At 43.0% G+C, this 17490-nt stretch overlaps 2 protein-coding genes and 1 long non-coding RNA gene across 3 annotated transcripts; 1 reads left to right on the forward strand and 2 right to left on the reverse strand.

Moving 5' to 3' along the window:
• Positions 1-971: 971 nt before the first annotated feature.
• LOC115742248 (exonuclease mut-7 homolog) lies at positions 972-5010 on the reverse strand. Its single transcript, XM_048270970.1, has 9 exons — positions 4581-5010; positions 3789-3920; positions 3280-3403; positions 2450-2889; positions 2145-2221; positions 1894-2029; positions 1531-1734; positions 1146-1297; positions 972-1115 (listed from the first exon to the last, which is right to left on the reverse strand). Exons 1-8 carry the CDS (start codon positions 4974-4976, stop codon positions 1238-1240), a joined length of 1569 nt encoding a protein of 522 aa, XP_048126927.1. The 5' UTR covers positions 4977-5010; the 3' UTR covers positions 972-1115; positions 1146-1237.
• A 785-nt stretch (positions 5011-5795) lies between these two features.
• LOC115742249 (histone-lysine N-methyltransferase ATXR6) lies at positions 5796-8434 on the forward strand. Its single transcript, XM_030676412.2, has 6 exons — positions 5796-6189; positions 6829-6909; positions 7015-7244; positions 7602-7702; positions 7813-8025; positions 8099-8434. The coding sequence occupies exons 1-6, from the start codon at positions 5898-5900 to the stop codon at positions 8256-8258; spliced, it is 1077 nt and encodes a 358-aa protein (XP_030532272.1). The 5' UTR covers positions 5796-5897; the 3' UTR covers positions 8259-8434.
• LOC115742252 lies at positions 5856-6819 on the reverse strand. The gene is made up of 3 exons (XR_004015541.1): positions 6291-6819; positions 6021-6196; positions 5856-5866 (listed from the first exon to the last, which is right to left on the reverse strand). It is a non-coding gene; the product is annotated as an uncharacterized LOC115742252 (long non-coding RNA).
• Positions 8435-17490: the final 9056 nt, after the last annotated feature.

Raw genomic sequence — 17490 nt, forward strand, 5'->3', positions numbered from 1 at the left:
ACTGACCTAATACAAGAGCAAGCTAGTAGAGTGGATCTAAAGAAGGGCCAGCCAGTGTGACTCAAAACCCGATTTAATTTATCTAATGTTGTCTATAACTCTATTTCAACGTGCAATATTATCATTGAACTTTTAAATTGTTCACTATAGTCCACAAACCATTGTTTTATTTCAATCTAGTTTCTGAATTATATCAAATGTTCAATATTATCCCTAAACTTGAATTAATGAAAATACAGTATTGAACATTTTCATATAGTCTAAAAACTAAATTGAACACATATAAAAAATTCACGGAGTATAATCATATTAGATTAAAATTAAGATTATTTGTGTCATTTTCATCCGGAGAAAAGACAAAACTTTATGTCAACATCTAGTTAATCATTTATTATTTTGAGAGAGAGAGAGAGAGAGAGAGCGAGCGAGCCTAGGCATTGCAAAGCTTCGAGGTGCGCCAATTGACAGCGGCAGAGCCCCAGAGCAGTCTCAGTTGAGTTGCAGTGACGGCGCGGCTCGGAATTGTGACTGGCCTTCCGCTCTGACAGGCTTCGACTGAGCATCCGAAGGACCGAAACGTAGGCAAACTTGTGCTGGAGAACAGGTATTTCACACGATCTATTCCGACACGAAAATTCAGAAAGGAAAATCTAGTTAGTTGCTAACTTAGCTCTTGGCACAAAGAACTTCATCATGCCTGGGGGGACAAACTCTCCAACCAATACTCAAATCTCGGAAAGCTGGTTCGTCCATTGGATCCGACTCTAGTTTTTGTGGGTTGCGCACACGTATACCCCTCAAACTAGACCAAGGCAAATTCCTCGCGGGGAGAACACGGCCACCGAACCCAAACCAGAATTGCGTTAATCGTACTTCTCATTTTGGCGTGGGGTTGTCAACTAATACGTACCCAGGTGACGCACTAAACGAAAATCACCATCGAGGCGGGCCCCAACACGACATTACGGTCGGGTCGAAACATCCTTGGAACTGCAAACGTTAGTCCGTGGTGTCCCCATCAACGAGGGGGCCTCTCATTTCACGGGACAAATGAATATTGTACAGAACCATAGACATTACCTGGAACTGGAGATCAACTCGGTTTCTTGATGAATAAACAAGCATATGATATTCGACCAAAAAAAAAACAAGCATACGATACATGACGATGACATTCAAAGGGAGGAACGTGCTACATTTGCATTCCAAGATGGATTGAGTTTGGAACTAGCCCCTTCTACTCGTTCAACTTGCAAACGTCAATAAACTTCTGAACTGCGTTTTGGTACTGAGTTCCCTGCAACGGTGATACATAAGTAATTCCAGGGTTTAGATGTAGAAATACAATTCTAGTGATTCAAGCATGGGGAGTTGAATATAACATGTGAAGAGTTTTCAACTTCTTAGAAGCACGGTTGACCGAAGCAGGTTCCTTTTCAACAGGACTCGCAACACACAATATGAGAAAATCGAGATCTGAAACAAATAAACCAAAGAAACAGGAAAAGAATGGGCAGACCCAAATCATACCTCCCAATATAGTTGGTTACAGTCCATGCACTGCCAAAATTCCAAATTCTTGTCAAACAGGCAGCTTGGAATTCTTTGGAAACCTTTTGCCGCTTCCACAGCTTCTTCAGTTGATAGGGGCTTCTGAATGAACCTCCCATTGCATTTGGTGCACCTAGACATCAAATCATCCTCGGAAATAACCAATTGGAAAGCTTCTATTACCTGCAGAACATTCTTAAGATCAGCACGTCTTGACCTTATGAAGATAAATCTTAACACACCAGGACAATTGATTGGTCCATTCGGGAATATCCGTATGATAAGTGCCAAATCAATTGGTTCTATCTGACTACATTGGCATTGAAATTCCCGCATGCATACCTCCAACAGCTGCTCATTTTTCAATAGACTTTTCACCCTATATATTTGATTTTGCAACAAATATTCATGTCTCAACAACTTAGCATCTCGTGTAAGAAGAACTCTCTTCTCTTTATGTGCTTGTGCAATCAGCTCCCTGCAATAGTAGAAGATAATGTCATTTCTCCCAAAAGAAGTTTTGTCAAGTCACATGCAAGAGAGCAATTGGGAGCGCACACACGGGGCAGAAAAGTCACATGCGAGAGAAGAACCTGGCCTCTGGTTTCTTCGAATGAGGGATGGCAGCATCTATCCCAACACATCGAAGATGTTTTGCCAAGCCTTCAACCTGAGAAGCAGTTTTCTTCTATGAGAAAAGACAAAAAGAATTTAAGTCCTGCATTACACTGACAGGGAATCTGCAGTTCAAGAAATGACATTGAACACTTCAATACGGAAGGTACAATAGAATGCTGCTTTGAGTCATGACATTTAGCCATGTCTTAGATCATGTTCTTCATGGGGTAATTAATATTTTCCATTGGCAGAAACTTCAAGCATAAGAGAAAATGCTTACCATTACATCACACAGAAACTTGGGGCATCCATCACCATCCGTTGAAATATCCCATGGCGCTGGCCCTTGCCATTCATCAAAAGTTTCCCTCTTCTCTTTAGAAGCAGAATTTAATGAAGATCTTTTTCTACCTTTCTTTTTGGAGGCTTTAGGTCTTCGATCAGATTCTTTTAGGGAAATCTTTTCCCCAAATTTTCTCACAACAAGCAGAAGTGCCTCGTCCATGGGTTCAGTACTTCGAAATGAGGGCCTAAAAGATGCCTCATCTGCTGTGACTATCCCGTGAGGAAATTCAGCTGCAGTGGTCCGCACGATGTGTAAAGCTTCAAAAGATTTAATCCTCAGAATTGCACTACATGTATCGGGTTCTTTAAGAACTTCTTTCAATCCAAGATTCATGTGGTCAGAATGCAGGACCACATGACCATTTAAACATTTACCTACAACAAAAAAAAAAAAAACAATCAGGATAGAAAATCCCATCACTTAAAACTGTGACATGCAGAAAGCAGAAATGCTAAGGCACAAGGCTTCATACTGAAGAAGATGCTGCAAGTAAAGGGACATTTTACTGAAGAGATGACAACCGTCACAGTCCTCAGTCTTCCAAAACTAAAACGCACATCCCTTTCTGACCCTATCTCCACAACAGGTGAAGGGAAACGAATAGTTTTGGCAGATTCAATTTTAAGAGCCCGAATGAAACAAAGTCAGAATAAAGAAAAATAATTGCAAAGCCATGTGACGTATTCCAGGTGATCAAAGAATTTTCTTTGCATTATGAATGTCAAAGATATCTCGAGGGATTTAGGAAGTTCCAGCAGTACAACCTTTATTGATAATCTTGGCCTGAAAGACACTGAAAATTTCAAGCAAGCAGAGCGCATCTCTTGCTGCATATTCTTTCTGCTCTTCCGTAAGAGGACGTTGTGACCAATCACTACATTGAAGTTCCTAAAGAGATTAATCACATTATGATCTTATTAAAAGAATTTTGCAGAAACAGCAACTGAATACCATAGAGCAACCCTCACTTCATCTAAATTACCTCCAATTACACATATAAGGAATCATCGTGACCACTTCAGTATGCTACAGAGTTATGTAACAACATGAAATCTCTACATAGGAGCAATATGAAATGTTTTCATATTTCTTATAATAGCATAAGGAAATGCTTAAAAAAATAGACCATTTTGCTTGGGTTGATTAAGTTCTACAAGTAGGTGCTGCTCAACACCAAATGACATGCACATCATATTCATCTTCTCACTCAGAGTCCACTAATAATAGAGTCAATCCTCCTACAGAAGTTCAAATATAGAATCTACGAGCAAACCTTTGAAAGAGAATAACCCAAAAGTTCTTCACAGATAGCAGCCAGACTCTTCGAAACATTAGCCGTCTTCCTTCCTGATTGCTTTTGTCGCAGAATATTATGCACGCCCATAATATCAATGTAGGGTTCCACCTGTCCAACGCTTAAATATAAATCAAAGCAAAAAGTGAAAAATCAACATTTGATAATCCTCCAACCTAACACCTGAAACAGGCCCAAGAGATTTTCAAGAAGTAAGTTATCATCCCATTGTGAGGAAAAAGAAGGAAACCCCGGCAATTTTTACAATTAATTCTAAAATAGTGAGCGAGCCAACCCTGTTCACCATAAAAGTCTTGAGCAGTGTCTGCAATATAAATGCACGCGCAAGCGCAAATTTGACATGAAGAATACTGGGCTACATTACTTTCTACTCCAATCACGTACAGCATTGTGACCAAAATATCCTGCAAAACATAATAAGCTAGATGGAGTTCAAACATCTTGCTTTTGTCTCCCAGAACAAGAACGGACTTTACTTCTCTCACCAGTAAGAGCTACGGATGAGTGATGCCCCTACTGATGCGGAATATTCAAAATTAACCTGTTCGCAACTGACCAATTGTGTAATAAAATTTATCAACTAAGAAGACCCATAGCAATCTTCCACGGTTCTTCAGCAAATTGTAATTGAACACGACATAATCAACAAAAATATATCCTCCTCTGACATTTTGCAATGTATAACAACGTAAGAAGACCCGAAAATCCTCCCGAGCTCCGATTTCGAAAAGGTCCAGTTCCAACGCTTACCCTATCGAATCCAGGATCACATCCTTGAGAGCAGAAAGTGGAGGACAGGAAAATCAAATCCTGCTTGAATCTGAACCCGAGCTTCAAGACGTCGGGAGACGCGAAGACATCCCTCAGGAGCTCCCACACCGAAGGCAAGGGAATCGACGACAGATCAAGAAGGAACACCGCGGGCTCTTCCAAGGCGGCGGCCCGGAGAGCTGGTCGACAAGCGAGCTGGAGGAGCGTAACGGTGGGGAAGTTGGACTCGGGGTGGGGGGCGCGCGCGGGCTTCCATTCGGCGTCGAGGCCGATGACGGAGGAGCGAGTCAGGGCCCGAGTGAAGCGAGCGAACTCAGGCGAGTCGGGAGTCGAGACGAGGTGAATTTTGAGGGGCACTCGGGGTTCGGAATCCATCGGGAGAAGAAAGCCGAAAGAGCGATGAAATGTTCCGTACAACGGTACACGTTCAAGTAGAGATCCTATGTTGAATTGAATTAGTTGGGCCATCGTTTGAGCCCGAACTAAAGATCCATCATTATACAGGCCTATTAAATGGATGGGTCGGATCGGGTCGAATCGGAGGCAATCTAACCAGCTTGACCCATATAATGCAATGCAAATTTGCTGACATGTACTTTAACTAACCTAGACCTGTCTCAAGCTTGTCAAATGGGCGGATCCGATTGAATTTGATTTCGACAAGAAACTTGAAAGGGCTATGGAATATTATATGCGCAGTTTAAGTAGAAAATTGACTTTTAACTGAATTAGTTGGGTCATCATTTGAGGACAAATTAAAGAGCCATCGTCACATTGCCCGTTAAATGAGCGGGTTGTGTCGGATCGAAAGTGGTTCGACCTAAATTGATTCATTTAATACAATACAATTTTACTAACCCATGCTTGACCCGACTTGGACCCACTTCAAGCCAGCTATTTACAAATCATCTCCAATCTCCATAATCATTATAATTAGCACGCAAAATAACTACAATTTTCTTTTTGGTCGAAAAATAACTACAATATGATAAATGGAAAGGTTATAGTTATACCAATCAAATGGGCCCAAGCTAAGGCGTAGAAGGAAAGGAAGAGTTACAGTCCCAATGGGCTGAGCGGGCGGCCCGGGTCGACCCGCGAGCCCGAATGACTGGGCATTGGCGCCACTCGTCCGCTCGTTATTACCGAATTCAGCAAAGTGGCGCCAAAACAACAATTTCCGCGCGAAACCTCGCGGACTTAAATGACGCACGTACCCTCGACCCCTGCCCCCTGTACGGCCACCACTCTCCCCCTCTCTCTCGCTGGCTCGCTCGCGTTCAACTCACCGCCACCATGTCTCCCTCGACGACGAAGACCAAGACGCTTCTGGGTCGCAGGACTCGAGCGCCGAAGCCGCTCTCTCGACCCCCGTTCGAGGACGACGACACGGATAGCAGCGACGGCGACGACTGCTACGGCGACGTGCGGTGCGAGAAATGTGGGTCGGGAGATTCCGGCGACGAGTTGCTCCTGTGCGATAACTGCGATCGAGGGTACCACCTGTTCTGCCTCCGGCCGGTCCTCGTGTCCGTGCCTAAAGGGTCGTGGTTTTGTCCCCCGTGCACCAAGCGCAAACAGCTCGAATGTATGTTCTTGGCTTTCGTTGCTGTAGCTCGATTTTTGTTGTTTGATCTGATTCAGGGTTGGTCTTTGTTGGTCGTTTCGATATGGGTTTGCCTGGCTGACTGGCTGGCTTCTTGAGGTCTGTGTTCTCTGGAGTTGATGTCAGGCGATTCTCGCTCGTATCAAATTCATGAAATTGTTTACTTAGCTCTCGCGGATTTGATGAGTATTTTATCAAAATCTTGCTCATGTAAATTCATGCTGGATGTGATGCACATTTTGCCTTTTCAATCACCTAGGTGATCATATTGATAGATAGATCGACTGATGGTTCTCTTTACTTGTTGTTAGCTAAGAACCGATGAGATGCCCCTAATACGATCTCTTTAGTGGACCCTGAATTGAACCTATGTGATTGTCCTCTTGCGATTTTCAACCATTGTACCGCTAGAATGACAACTGAAAAAAGACGTGGATGCATTACGTTAGGGCAATTTGGTTCTCTTTAGTCTTCCTGTAGGCTCTATGAATGACTGGAAATGAATAATTCACGGGTTATGTAGCAGGCTTCTCTTCCTCCTCAAAATGATCTATGCTCATTCATTGCCATCAATCTCTTTTGCAGACCTTGTGCGTTTCTGATATAATTGTTGTTATGCAGCCTTTCCTCTTGTTCAAACCAAAATTATCGACTTCTTTCGCATCCAGACGACAAAGGAAACAAGCCAAAAGTCAATTCACGGTAAGCAGATGTTTACATCTCGCTTTGGGTTCTTCCACACGCACTGGCGCCCTCCTGTCATGTGATTCACTGAAATTTTGGCATCTTCTTGTTTTTGCTTTTAAGACACCCACAAGAAGCGCAAGCGAAGCAGCAGCTTAGTGGTGTCGAAGAAAAAGAGGAAATTGCTTCCATTCAATCCGAGTGAGGATCCTATTAGGAGATTGAAACAAATGGCGTCACTGGCAACGGCATTAACAGCTACTGGAGCAGAGTTCAGTAATGAGCTTACTTACATGCCTGGCATAGCGCAGAGATCTGCCAACCGAGCAGCATTTGAACAAGGAGGGATGCAGGTAAGTCATTCACTAGCGATTTCAGGAAGAGATATGATGCAATCATGCAATGCGAGTCTTCATAACCTAACGCCAGACAAGAAACCTGAATTGTGTTGCTGATCAGCAATGAAACCTTTTCCCAATAAACCAAGGGAAATACTATACAAAGCAAGTTGACAAATCCTTGGCTGCTTTTAAGCATTATCTGTGCAATATTCCTTCTGGGTCAACAATTGTTGAACTTCTGGACATACTGGAGAATTTGTCTTCAAGAGATTATGCTATGTGGGTTTTATGTTGCATTGCTTTTATTTTCACAATGCTTAGAGGACTTTTGTGGTCGGCAATCCATATTAAAAAGCTTGCACATTCCAGGTCTTGCCAAAAGAAGATGTTGAAACCTTGAATTTGTGTAAGAGCATGATGGAAAGGGGGGAATGGCCTCCGCTCATGGTTGTGTTCGATCCTCAAGAGGGGTGAGAGCATACTTACTTCCATTCACTTCAATTTGACGGCTGTTCCTTTCCATGTGGTAGTTTTTGTTGATGCTTGCTGCTAATACCAGAATACTTAAATTAAATCTCAGGTTTACTGTCGAGGCCGATAGGTTCATCAAGGATCTAACAATCATAACAGAGTACACCGGTGATGTGGATTTCTTAAAGAATCGGGAACATGACGATGGGGATAGTATGATGACGCTGCTTTCTGCTTCAAATCCTTCAAGAAGCCTTGTCATCTGCCCAGATAAGCGCGCCAACATAGCTCGATTCATCAATGGCATTAACAACCATACTCCGTAAGTCCATTACTGGTAGGCAATATATTTCTTGCAGCATCAATACTCTATTAAGATCTCTATTTCGATGCAGGGAAGGGAAAAAGAAGCAAAACCTCAAGTGCGTGAGATTCGATGTTGATGGTGAGTGCCGGGTTCTACTGGTTGCTAACAGAGACATATCGAAGGGGGAGAGATTGTACTACGATTACAATGGACATGAGCATGAATATCCAACTGAACATTTCGTCTAGCCTCTGCTGCTGTTGTTCTCTATCATAAGACGTCGGAAGAATTGACAACTAACAAGCCAATTGTATGCACACACAGCACAAGACACTACACCTGTTGTTTACCAACTCACAATCTCAACACTGATAAATCAATGGCAAGAGAAATTAGGACCTTTTTGGTCAGACCGGTTTCTTCCATTTGACTGTTGTATGCGTTCTGTTCCATCCTCACAGTGACTTAAATTCTCTACCAATTTCCACTGCTCTGCGATATTTGATCCTGATGCTGCTAGGGGACAATGTTGAGGCCCTTCTAAACTCGGTCATGAACTAAATAAGCACAGTCGCAGCTCGATCACCGAAAGAACATATCGTAGTTAGTGCTGGCGAGTGTATTATCGTACTTCACCCTGAGAGATCAAAATTGCCATATTCAATCTAAAACCAATGAGTTGCGGACCAGTTTTATACTCAAGTTCACAGCCTAGGGCAATGAGTAGCTGGGAAGTGCCGGACCACGTCGGCCCCAACAACTTTGGGCTGAACTATCAACTTCACGAGTAATGAATCTGGGCTAATCTTTTGGTCGTGGTCACTCCTGCGGTTGCTCAAGTTCTTGGCCCAGCAAGAGATGCAGTCAGCCTACTTGTTTGTTTTGTAGATGTAGAAAATTTCAGTAAAGGTCGGACTCGTTGGATTTCTCGGTGGGAATCGCGATGTAATTCATTCGTGCCTCAGTAATTGAGTTGTACAAAAGTGACTGTCAGTCCCACCCCAGCACTTCCCTCTCCTCTCGCTCTCGTGATGATGATTACTGTTCAAATTTTGGACCACCCTGCTTGGTTTCAACCCCCAGAGCTCCAATTATAGGGTGGTCCTAAAGATCCGCGGCTTACCCCATAAAGAACCGATCATGTACAAAAATGGGTAGCTGGCGGAAGCAAACTCGCAAGCACGGACGTAGGCTGCTATTAGCATTTGCCATTGGATTTGATCGTACATCAGAAGCCATGACCCCACTTTGACATGGAGATGGTCCCATCCATTTTGTTGTTGCTTTGCTGCGGAATTGAATGTGTCAGTGTTAGCAGCCGTCTGATTTCGATCGAACGTCGCGGCGAGAAAACTGGTGGTCCATATTGAAGTTAGGATCTTGAGAGATCTGATCCGATGTGCTCTTTTTTTTTTTTTTTTTATACTACTATTGGGAGGTTGGGTGTTGCACGGTGCCTGGTGCGGAATGCAGGTGATATTATGTCACTCTGAGAGAGTTTTGATTAATCAGAGAGATCAGATCCCATGACTATCAGCCCTCATGCGGCTTGCTCTTTGCTCTAGATCCCCTGTTTGTCTACGCCCAAAAGGACAGCCATGTCCTTTTCTTCTCGCAGGAACTCTGTTTTTTCTCCCTCTGAGCGGCTAACATAATTGCCGTCGGTTCGTTCGGGACAAAATGCAGGAAATCATGGGGATGCTGGTTGAAATCTTTCGAACACATGGTAGCACTAACACCTAGTAAATGCACGAGAAAAGAGAGCAGCGCCGGTAAAAGTTCTACGTGGTTTTACTAGGTCGTTTCGTTTCATGAGAACTGAGTCCTGCGTCTCTGGAACGCCGTCCCTTCCGCGATTTACTAACGAATGCCGGTCTAGATTCTACCTAGGTGAACTGACAAACTCGTGTATTAACGACGCTGACTTAGGTTCGAATTCCTCGCTGCTTCTGCAGCATCTTTTCCTGGCACAGAAACACGCGACAGGAGAGGAACGCCTTCGAGAGAAACAGGGCGCGCCCAAATGGTTAAAAGGCTAAAGCAGTCGGGGTTTGAGTTAAAGTGGGTAGTGGGCACTCGTCGCATTTAAACAGAGTACCGCAGCAGGCAAATGCACCCATCAACCCCACCACCTCCTTTGAGTGGCAAACCAGTCCCCACTCTCCATGCACCACCACCTCCACCACCACCACCACCAGCACAGGTTCGGCATCACGGTTAGTTCCTAAACAACTGTTCGAGAGAAGAACCGCAAGTATGCATCGTACGTATCCTTGGAAAGAATCTCCCCCAGTCGAATCGGATCTTTACCCGCGAAAGATTCTGCGTACATTTGACCGCATCGATTGGAACGGATGATAGGAGTTGGCGAATATAGCAATGAGGACATGGGTAGAAAAGCGTTTGATTAGGCCTATTCTCCGTTCAAGAAGCTAAAAATTTTCCTTTTCGGTCCACCCGCCTGCCTAAGTCCGATCAATCTGATGCGGAGGTCATCAGTTGCTTTAACCACGGATGGACCCGAGCAAGGATTTACGGTCCCAGTGCCGGCAATCGATCGGGGTCTAAAGCACGCGGACTCTCTAATTCACGTTTAAATACGGCTTTTTCCTATAATGCGAAGCACTCGGGCCTTTTAGACTAACATCGACGCGGACGAGAAGAACACAAACAACGTTTCGAGTCACAAAGTTTTCGGTTTCTATAGTCACGAACGGACCCGAGCAAGAATTTACGGTCCTGGTAAGGGCAATTAATCGGGTCTAAAGCATGCGAACTCTCTAAATTGATTTCGAATATGGCATCTTCCTATATATAGTACGAAGCACATTCGGGCCTTTCAGATTGACGTCAACATGGACGAGAAGAATGCAAAAGCGACGTTTCGAGTCATGAAGTGGACCCTGATGCCATATTCAAGAATGTGTTTGGCCATAAGACAGCATCCGACCGTGGTACGTCGCATGTGCTGGGCTCGACTCGCCTCACACGTCGATTTCGAAGACTCTCTCTCCCTCTCTAAACCAGTAGTCCTGCTTCTTTGCAAGGCTTTTTTTTTTTTTTTTTTTTGGCCCCTTAGAGATGAGGAGGTTGGCGTGACCACAATGAATTCTTGTCCAAAAATGGGAAGGGCGCTTTGCCCTGAAAATATTTGTTGGCCAAGATCTTTTAGGGAGACTCCACGCCATGTCGTCCAATCTCCGGAAAGTCAACTGCTTAAGTTTTGACTATCGACCGACTGTCCATTGATGGACGTATTCAATTTTCAATGCATTGAGAGTAACCCGGAACGGCTCCCCAAGAGCGCCAGCTTCGGTGTAGTTGCGCATTCATTCATAGCTTCCTTGGGCTCGTGCGTGCATGCATGTGCCTGGTCCACGTCTCTTTATTTTAAGGATCTATATAACCTTTCAGAGTTGGCGTGATTGATCGACACATCGAAAAAAATTTCGATTTTAAGGATTGCGGATCGCGCGCAGATCGCTTTGAATTAGAGCCGCCCGCATAGGTCAAAAGTCTAAGATTACTCGATTCACTGCGCCGAGTAAAATGTACTTTCCAATTTCTTTTCTTAATTCAGCACGTATAAATTGCTTCCCTTGAGAATTACTGGGGTTCAGACACGGATTCGTAGCTTTCTTTTTTTTAATTTATTATCTTGATACACAAAACAAACCCAAGTTCCACTTTGCACATAAACATTGCACTCTAACTGTGAATGAAACTTCTTAAGTGATTTTGATATATATCTTCCGACCGCCTCTTTTTCTAAGCTTACATTATACACGTCCCGTCTCATTCTCTCTCGTCTTTTAGTTTTTAGTGACAAGCTACTCTCTTTAAATTTTTAATTCGACCGAAAGTTAGCGGGATGCATGCAAATCGTCCCACAACTCAACCCGCATCAGACTAAAAACTCCATGCATCCGTCAGTTCATTTTCGGCGGCCTAGACGTTCGCGATCTAGACGCGAAATTCAGGGCATCCAAGTCGAGCTCACCATAAGGGCCCTCTTACTCCCTTAGCTCCCACCTCCCGCAACGTCCGACGCTGAGGCTGGAGACATGCACGACGTCTAAATTTTAAATGAACATGAGGAAGCTAAAAAGATTTTGATTGATTGTCTTTCTCCCCCACCCAGTTTCCGACACGAAGCTTTTTCCCGACTTGAATAAACGTTGGGCCGCTGACTAAAAGAGGGAGTGACGTCCAATGTCTGGTTGGAAACGAGTGACGGGCGAGTCGCCGAGTCGCCGTTTCATCAAATTCAAACGTACGAGAAATGGAATGGAATCAGGCCCCTTGTCCTCGTGAAGCCATTTCTTTAATGATGTCGGCTGCCAACTTTCTGGAGTAGATTAAGGGCATTCATGTGGCTTATCTGACACCTACGTAGAGAGAGAGAGAGAAAGAAAGGATTGGTGGAGTGGGACCCACGAACCTTAAAAAATAATATATATATGTATATGTATATGTTCTTGTGATAATGCAATCTTGAAATTTTTTAAAAGGAAAATAAAAAAAAAAAAGTGTGGGCGGCAACCGGAAGATAAATTTAGAAAAGGAAAGGAGGAAAAAAGGAAGACCAAACGGAAGTCAACCGCGGGGAGAATCTGGTGCTGCTTTGAGCAAAAGCATTGCATTGCATTGCAGCGCGAGCAAGAACGGGTTGCTCCGAATATGGGGGAAGACATTATCAAGGCTAGAATAATCTTGGGAGGGCGCGGGTTATGTAACAAAAGGAAAAGGATCTGTTGCTTTCAAAAGAAGGCAGGCAGCCAGCCAAGGCCAAGGGTACTGAATTTAGGTTAAATCAAAAGAAGGCGGGGACGCATACGGAATTTAGGTTAAATCGATAATTATTCCGTACGCCGCTTTTCCACAAAACCCATGTTCGATTATGTAGAGAGAGAGGGGGGGGGGATCCGAGCTAGTGTTCGATGAATGGAGTAGGGGTGATCAATTTCTGTACAATCCGGTCCGGTTTGATCTCACCAAGGATCGGGAACCGAATTGGACCGGCGGGATCGGTTCCCGGTTTCCCGAACCGAAGGCAAAAACCAGAGGTGCCGAGAACTGGACCAACAACGGTCCAAGAGAACCTTTTGCATGTGCTTAAAACACATATCCATATTTTAAACGTATAAAGCTGCTTCTAATAATTAAGAATTTAAACGATTTCTTTAAAGATTTTTAAGAAATATAATTAAAATAAAAAAAAAAATAGTCGGTCTAGTCCGGGTTGGTGGTTTTACCCTTGGAATCGGGAATTGGATGGACAATTACACATTCAAAATTTTTTATGGAATCGGGAATCGGACCGACACCATCCGAAACGCGACCAACAATTATAGGTTCAAAAAATTTTATGGAACTAGGAATCGGACTGTCGCCCTTGGAAACCGGATTGATCGACCGGTTCGGTTCAATCCAGGGGTTCCCATCCGGTCGATTCTTTTTCCACACCCTAAAATGACCATGTTAACTTAACGAACAAAAGTCACTATGACATATTTACCCAAGACTTTTTTTTCCATGATATCAAAATCTCAAACTTGTACTTAGATGACACATTTACCTTCCGTTAAATTTTGTTGGTGAGGACATTTGAAAATCTGCATACATGGACGCCGGAAAAACAAACTCCCCCTACGTGGCTTAAGCGAAATAAAAATTGCATTGTTTTGTCTAAAAAATCATCTAATGGAACGTTGACGGAGGATAAATGTGTCACATAAGTACAAATTTGATGTCTTTTTTTTCTTAGAAGAAAAAATTTGGATAAATATGTCACGACGGGCATAATTTGAGATTTTTGATGTCACAGAAAAAGTTCAGAGTAAATACGTTATAATGGACATAGTTCGAGATTTTTTGTGGCTTTTTTTTTCCTTTCCTTATATGGTAAAAGAAGTATTTTAACCTAACTGCTTAGACACATGTTGTTTATAATCCTTGAATATATGAGCCGACTCCAAGTGTACAAGACAGCTCACAAGCATCGTACTATTAGCGGATTCTTGTCCAAAAGTATATGGAAAGTCGTCACTCCTACCATTCTTATTCCGAAATGAGATGTGATTTGAGCTTAGCTTAAACCTTACACCTACCAATAATTCCCATTTTTGTCGTGCCAAAGACACGACAGCATCGCCAAGATCTTATATTCCCCTAGAGCTAGCTTCATCATTGAGCGACCTATGTCATCAGCATCCATAAAAATTAGGTATAGTTATACCCAGAAAATTATCCAAACGGTCCTAAACATATCATACGGCCGCCAATTCAGTCGTATGAACTTTTGAATTTGGCAAAAATGTAGTCCTAAACCTTCTGATGATATTCTAATAAAGTCCATCCGGCCAATTTTTCATCAGAAATCTCTGACGTGGAAGTCCGGTCGGTGTCGGTTGTCCTATGTAACACGATTAGCGTTCACGTGAACGATTTTCGGAAAGATAGATTGAATTGTTGTTGATTATGGTTTGAAATTAACCTCGATTGCTTTGAATTCCGACCCGTAATTGAATTTCAAGGATACCTAGCCCATCTTAGGAAAGTCTAAAGTGAACTTTTTTGCCAACACAATGGCGAGTGATGCAAACAAGGAGAGAGTAAATTTTCCACGACCGTTTTCGACTTATTGAAATTGAAGTCCATGGTCGATAGGAATGGCTCATTGCTTTTTAGCATATAAAAATATTCGAGATCAGTCTTGTGTTTACGGCGAGTGCGCTTAAAATGTGCGAAACTCGCGAGACACACGGAGAGCATTAAGACCCGTCGTCCAAGAGTGTTAAGAGTGTGAGAAAACTCATCTCTTATGATAGATTTTCGGATTGATTAAGCAATTATAATCTTATATTTGTCGATTACAACAGAACCATCTCATCGATTTCTCCATGATGAAATAGCCAAATCGCTAGAACACGTAAGCTAACCCGCGCTCCGATTTTAATTCCACAATTTGTTCCTTATTCAAATCGTTTCGTTTGTTCGCGAGTTGTTCGTAACAATTGAGGAGATAATTATCCATTTCTAGATAATGTCGTACGTATGGAGATGGATGCATCGCTCAGGTGGCGAGCAAAACCCTCTTTTTCCGTTCGGGGAAAGCAACCTACGTCCCTGTCATCCATAAAAAGTCGACAAAGATGTGCAATTGACATGATTTTGCCCGAGAAATCGACGGGATTTGATGAATACTTTACACAATTAAAAAAGACATGGAGAAAACGACGGTTGGTTGCTGATGTTCCATGCGTTTTTGCCGACAAAGAAAAGCACCGCCCCAGCCAGCATCATGAGGAACAGCACGGCGTCTTCCGTAAATCGATTCATTTATTTTACTGAAAATTTCACTATAAAAAAAATATTTTTTTTATAAAAAATTATTTCCAATGAAACTGGTTAATTTTTTCTTGTATTTTGGTGATTTAGGGAATTAATTACCGTCTTACCAAAAGTGAAAGCTATTTTTTTCTCGATCTGAACTTATTTTTAACTCGTGACAAATGTCTTCCATAAATTAATTAGTTTTTTCGTCATCAAAACGCTGGAAAGTCAGGAAACAATTTCCCGAAAATAGTTATCCGTTAAACTGGCAGACCCTGAAGGTTATCTTTAGTCTAGCTTTCCGTCGATATTTTAAGAAATCGTCTTGAAGATCGAACTGGATTCATATCCGACGTAGGTGCGTCTTGCATATATTTTCCTCATTAGACGAGATGTTGAAGACCGGAAGGAGGTCGAGTTGAGCCGGTCCGGCTCGATTATTAAAACGAAATTTCCCTTCGATACTCACTGGCAGTAGATTTCCTTTCAAGTTCGTATCATGACGTCGACGCATCACCCCCGTGACGTCATAAAGCAGCATAAAAAGAAAGGTTGAGATAGTCTCCTCTGTGATTTGTTTTGTTGACTTTCGGAGTCCAATTGAGTCAATTTCCCAATCAACTGAAGACCCACGAGAGAGTGAGAGTTTTGAGACACAGGCGAAAGTTAATTGTCGGATTAATCGGGAGCAAAGTGCTAATTATTCACTCTTTGGACTTAGTTAACTTGTTCTTTGTATGGCTCTTTTGGGGGCATAAGCCCTTTGCCCCCCTTGACTTAATTAGCACTAATGATTAACCAATTGGAAAGCTCCCACAAGTTCAAATTACCAAAAGGCCCCCGACCTTGGATAATTGCGATAAAAGTCGCGGCCGACGGTCCGAAAAATCATCAACATTAAAGTGGGAGATAGTGTCTATTAATGCTCCCATTTGTCGTGATCGGGCTTTTTCACCTCGCCAAACCTTTTTTTTTGGGTCCCGTTAAATGACATGAAGTGATTGATTCCCCAAGATCATTCGCAAGGATTACGTGGCTAAAATCATTTCCAAACAAGGCGATGATCGGCCCGTCAATCACGTTCGTCTTGTCGGCTCTGTCGTAACATCGTAATTGATGTCAAGCGCCGGTGCCTGACGGGGATAGCGCCGGTGCCTGACGGGGATATCGCCGGCTTGTGGTGCGGTTTTTTCGCTAAACGCGTGCCGGACGACGGTAATAACGTATGCCTTTAGAAAACAAACATATAATATATATATTGATTTAGCGTTCTATCAATGTCGTCGCGGGACACGAACACATCGACGAGGACCCCGATGATTATTTTGCTCGTTTCGGACGATGTGGATGGGCGAGACGCCCAGCCCATTCCCCGGAAAAAGACGACGCGATGCTTTGACCTGACACTGACAGGGTGTCATTTTGGGTATTTTCGGAAATGTCCGGGGACAAAACTGTCATCGGATATTACGCGCCATGCTATGTTGTTTTGGGGCCCGATTTATTTACAAAACTGTCATTTAAAAAAAACATAATTGCCACGTCACCATGAATTTTAGACATCCAACGCCCGATTTATTTATTCGATTTGACTAATACGCGGAGAGAATGGCTAATTATTGGCTCCACTAATCAGGTATTATACCTCGTGCAAAATACGGGCTAATTCTAAAAAGCCCTCGGTATCGGTTCCAGCCTCAATTCTACCCCGGAAATCTTATTCGCCGCGTAAAAGTTTCTCAAAAAAAGCTTCCGCTCCGATCCCAAATATGCCCACGCGTCCAGAAATCGCCACCGATTCCTTCAATACTACCAACATCGGGAGGTCGGGTGAGGATTGCCGATGAAAACACAAATTCTGATAATGAATTTCTAAATAATTCTGATGTTGATAATTTTGAGTAATCTAGTATGATGATTTTTGGACAGATAGAAAAATTTGAGACAAGAATGAAAGTCGAGCGAAGTCGAATCGGGAGATTAGGCCCATAAAATACATCATGATTAAATAATTAAACCTCCTTAGTGCGCGCACACATACATGGTACTCATCGATCTCCGTTCAAAACGAATTCCGAGTCAACATTTTGACACTTGACTCGAGAGAAGCTCGAGTTGCCTCTCTCTCTCTCTCTCTCTCTCTTC

Source organism: Rhodamnia argentea, chromosome 10 (genome assembly GCF_020921035.1).
Source record: "Rhodamnia argentea isolate NSW1041297 chromosome 10, ASM2092103v1, whole genome shotgun sequence".
Taxonomy (NCBI): domain Eukaryota; kingdom Viridiplantae; phylum Streptophyta; class Magnoliopsida; order Myrtales; family Myrtaceae; genus Rhodamnia; species Rhodamnia argentea.